We start from the raw sequence: 4,019 nt of genomic DNA, 5'->3' as shown, positions 1-4,019 counted from the left end.
GGGGGTGGGGGTGGGGTCAACCAAATACAAAGTTTCAGCCACTCAGACCAGATCTAAACTGTATTGGTAGTGGTAAAAGCTTCCTCTACCGATGCCAGTGAGTTCCAGCTCCGAGGGGTTTGGGTATTACATAATCTTGGGGGTGTTTCCTTCACATCTCCCTCCCAAGAAGCAATGCACGATCTTTTATGGAGACTTGCAACTACCTCAAGAATTTCTTATTCCCACTATAATGATGTGCCGCTGAGACATAAAGGTAACACATGACATCCAATCATTTATTTCCATCCTCTCAGCTCACTGTTCTCAGGTGAACACTTGTCCCAGTATTACAAAGTACTTGTAAACACCTTTTATTTGCCCTGTGTTTAAGTCTGTCAGGCACTAAAATTAAATTGGAGCATTTCTGCTGCCACAGTCAGGCTGGGATACCCAGAACATGCACTTCTTTGGAGTCTGCAGGGCTCAGGGAGTAGGTGTTTGGACACAGCTATGAACTCCCAGAGAAGGGGATAGGTGGCTCGAAAGCAAGCGGTTTTAACACATATTTACAGTCACTGTTTCCCTGACTTGAGTTCTCAGCATGGTGAAGCCATGGAATAGAACATAAATAGTTTCAATATAAAAATACTCTGCTAGCGAGTCACTTTGAAAAAAACAAAACCAAACAAACACCTCAAACCTGTACCTTGCCATCTCCTGTTCCAAACATACTGATGTAATTGTTGACCATCCTGAACACAAATCCACGATCCATAAATGTGAAACAGCGCTGAGGAGGAAAAAAAAGAGAATTATTCCCTTTATACAGCCCAAAAGCAGCCTCACTCCCCTGGCTCTTTGCCTTGCCTCACCTATACACTTGAACCACTTGTCTTCTAGCAGGGCAAGGAAAACCAGGGAGCTGGTGAATCTGGGTCATTTTTTAAATTGATTTCAATAATAAAGTGATCAGACTTTTCATTTTCACTGTGTGGACAATCTGTAACAACTCTCACAGCCTACAGTGCACCAGCATTCCTAATGAATCCATGCACACTCAGAGCTATAGTATTTAACAAAACAAAAACAAAAGAGCTCAACTGCAACTACATCTCATTCCTCACCAAACTTTTTGCTCATTTGAATGTAATAAGAATCTGCTTTTTCAGAGACTAGATTTGAATGAATCAGAATGAATCAGAAATGCTTTAAAGCAGAGTTAGAGAAAGCTTTTGCATTCTCAAAGACCCAAGGGCACAGAAAAACTAAGCTGTAGGTCAGCACTGAACTTGGAAATGGAGCCATCCCTCGCTCAGAATTGTTTTTACTCCCTTTGTATTCTCTTCTTCCCCAGAAGACTCTCACGTTTGCCTTAGGGACGGGGACGTAAGTGCCTACGTGGTAGTGACAGAGCATCTCACCTTGAGAAATTTGGCAGTGCTGTAGTTTGCATTCCTGGTTTCTTCAAGAGCATCTTTGTACTTCCAAATGACATGGTCTGCTAAGACCATCACAAGCGTACCCAGCTCAGTCTGAAAAGAGTCTGGAAACCTCCGAGTTCGAGAAACCTAAGCAAGGAATACATCACCACTTGAGAGCGAACTATGTTGCGCATTACCCTGAAAATCCACTCATCTCAAGAATAAAGGCAATAAACCACAGGTTTATTCACAGAAGAAAACCACTCCTAGAGTTCCATGGAGGAGGTCTGAGGACAAGCCCCAAAAGGAAGAATCTGGTCCATAGGAAAGCAATTGATCTTATCCTCAGATCGCAGCACAAGTATACCAAGAGCATCTTTGATCATCAGGCAGAAAGGGTAGAAGCACTGGTCTCCAGCTACGAAAGGTTTGCTCAGAGCAAAGCAGAGTTCTAGATCATTTATTTGTCATCTGCCATGACCTCCTGTTGGGTAAGCAGCAGAAACGAGAGAATTCTCATTCCATTCTAACCCAGCTACTACAAAGCTTATGCGACTGTATTTTTGGCCCACCAGTTCTGTACAAGCAAGAACAGGTTTGAGCCTAGCAGGTACAATAATGGGTTTGTGGAAAAAAACAGTATTTTAAGCAGTACGACAACATTTCCTTTTCTGAGGAGTCAAGAAAAGCCCAAGTACGTTTATTTCCAGGGATTCTGCTTTTGATACTTTCCCTAAGAGCCTGATGACCTATTTAATCGAGGTCACAAATATACTTACCTTTGTTTTGTTTGTATCAACCAAGTGCTGGGCCATTGATTTTAAGATAATTGCAAAGAAGAACCAGGAATGCTGTTCAAAAGAAGGAAAGAGAGAGAGATTAGGAAAAATGATTGTCTGATCAGTATTTTACGATGCATTACCGCTCCTCACAGATGGATTGTGGTCCTCAGTAACGTGCAGTGACAAACAAATTAAAGAGCCCGAGAGCCGTGGATCTGAGTAACATTAAGAGAGCTGAAGCTGTCTCAGGGACTTTGTCCCTGTGCAATAAGGAGCCCACAAAGACCACCCCTACAACCCTCCCGTTCCGCCACCTTCCCTGTTTGTGTACAGGTCACTGCCAGAAACGCACGATGCACCTCAGAGAACCCACGCTGAGAATAAACTGTACTTTGTTCTCTTTACGCTACCTTAGTAGTTCCAGCCATTTGGCCCAGAACAAGGTGGCTCAAAAAGCTTACAAACTGCAAAGCACCCCCCCCCAACATCCCAACCACAAGTACTTTTGCTATTCCAGCGGCTCAGCACAGGAAACCTAACCCGAACACTCACTCTAACAGCTGAAGGTACTTTTGTCCCTGGGAACTCCTGAGCTGGACTGGCTGGCTCTTACACCACAACCAACAGGCTTGGTGATGGGGTTTGCACGGATTTCTTAGACCTGGTTTGATATGATAAACCTCAGGAAACCTCAATCATCCTCATTTTCGCTGCTGTCAGTCAAAGGCAGCAGTTAAAATCAGACGGAAATGTCCCACCTACAGAAGAAAATCCTCCCTGCATCTTCCAAAATAAAAATTAAAATGAAGTTTCCTGTAAGTTATTGCTCACATCATATTGAGTGAAAATTCGGTTTCTGACTCTGAGCTGTAACAGAAAGGAGGAATTTAACTACGTGAGCCAGGGCATGCTGAGAAACGGTGGCAAGGCTGGTCAGTCTGTGAATCACTGCAGGATGTGATCTGTGCAAAGCTCATACCCGGAGAGAGGAGAGGAGAAAGATGTGACAAGCAAGTTTTAGGCAGAAAACCCGTAGTAAAAATACTACTAGTGTCTAATTCAAGCTATTATTCACCTTTAAAACCTGTTTCACTGTTACTTGGTCATTTAACTTCAGCAGCCCAGTCATGTTCTTGGCCAGCTCCTCATGAACAGTCCTTTCTTCGAATGATTTGGTCCTGAACACATACTGAAGAAGAAAGGAAACATAAAAATTATCAAAATGTACATTAAAATAAATATAAAACACCTCAGCAGAAGAAGATGAATTATTTATGCACCGCTGACAGTCTTTGCCACCAAAACACCTCGACTGAACAATACAGGCACATGGGGTTTAGTTCCCCCAGCAGGAAGGGCAAATGCTGCTCCCCGACAAAAGCCCAGTTTTAAACACAACTTCCTGTTGATTTCAGCTTCTCATGAACCAAGAGGAATTTCTGCTTAAAGTCAATACTGCCACTTGTTTCTGCCACTGGGCATGGGACCCTGACACCTCTAAACTACCTTTCAAGCTGTTTTACCAGGGGGAAAAAAGGAATAAGCAAGCAGAGTATGTACGGAGGGTTTTTCACCCACCTAGTCAGGGCCACCTTTCACTTGCTCCTTCCTTCCAGTGGCCACAGCTAGCCAGAGCTGGCAACAACTCTTCATCCTGAAAGGTGTAGAGCACCCACTGGAGCTGACAGAAGGGGAAAACTATGCCACCCTCCCCCTTGTAGAAATCAAGCCCTCAGGAGAGGAATCTAGCTACCAAGTTGTTCATAACTCACAAATCTGAGTTTTATTGAACATTTTAAGCTAAAAACTTGGTACTGGGATGTGTTACTCTTTC

General features: G+C 43.5%; 1 protein-coding gene across 1 annotated transcript in view; it reads right to left on the bottom strand.

Annotated features, from left to right (window-relative positions):
• DOCK10 (dedicator of cytokinesis 10) overlaps nt 1-4,019 on the bottom strand; it is an 85,272-nt gene that overhangs the window by 27,176 nt on the left and 54,077 nt on the right. The window contains exons 26-29 of the mRNA XM_010140063.1: nt 3,261-3,374; nt 2,183-2,254; nt 1,404-1,550; nt 689-772 (exon numbers count right to left, since the gene is read on the bottom strand). Coding sequence (XP_010138365.1) covers nt 689-772; nt 1,404-1,550; nt 2,183-2,254; nt 3,261-3,374 — 417 coding nt within the window. The remainder of the gene's footprint in view (nt 1-688; nt 773-1,403; nt 1,551-2,182; nt 2,255-3,260; nt 3,375-4,019) is intronic.

Source organism: Buceros rhinoceros, unplaced genomic scaffold (genome assembly GCF_000710305.1).
Source record: "Buceros rhinoceros silvestris isolate BGI_N320 unplaced genomic scaffold, ASM71030v1 scaffold2140, whole genome shotgun sequence".
In the NCBI taxonomy this organism is placed as follows: domain Eukaryota; kingdom Metazoa; phylum Chordata; class Aves; order Bucerotiformes; family Bucerotidae; genus Buceros; species Buceros rhinoceros.
Note: the sequence above shows the minus strand (reverse complement) of the source record. Positions and strands in the feature narration are given on the sequence as shown.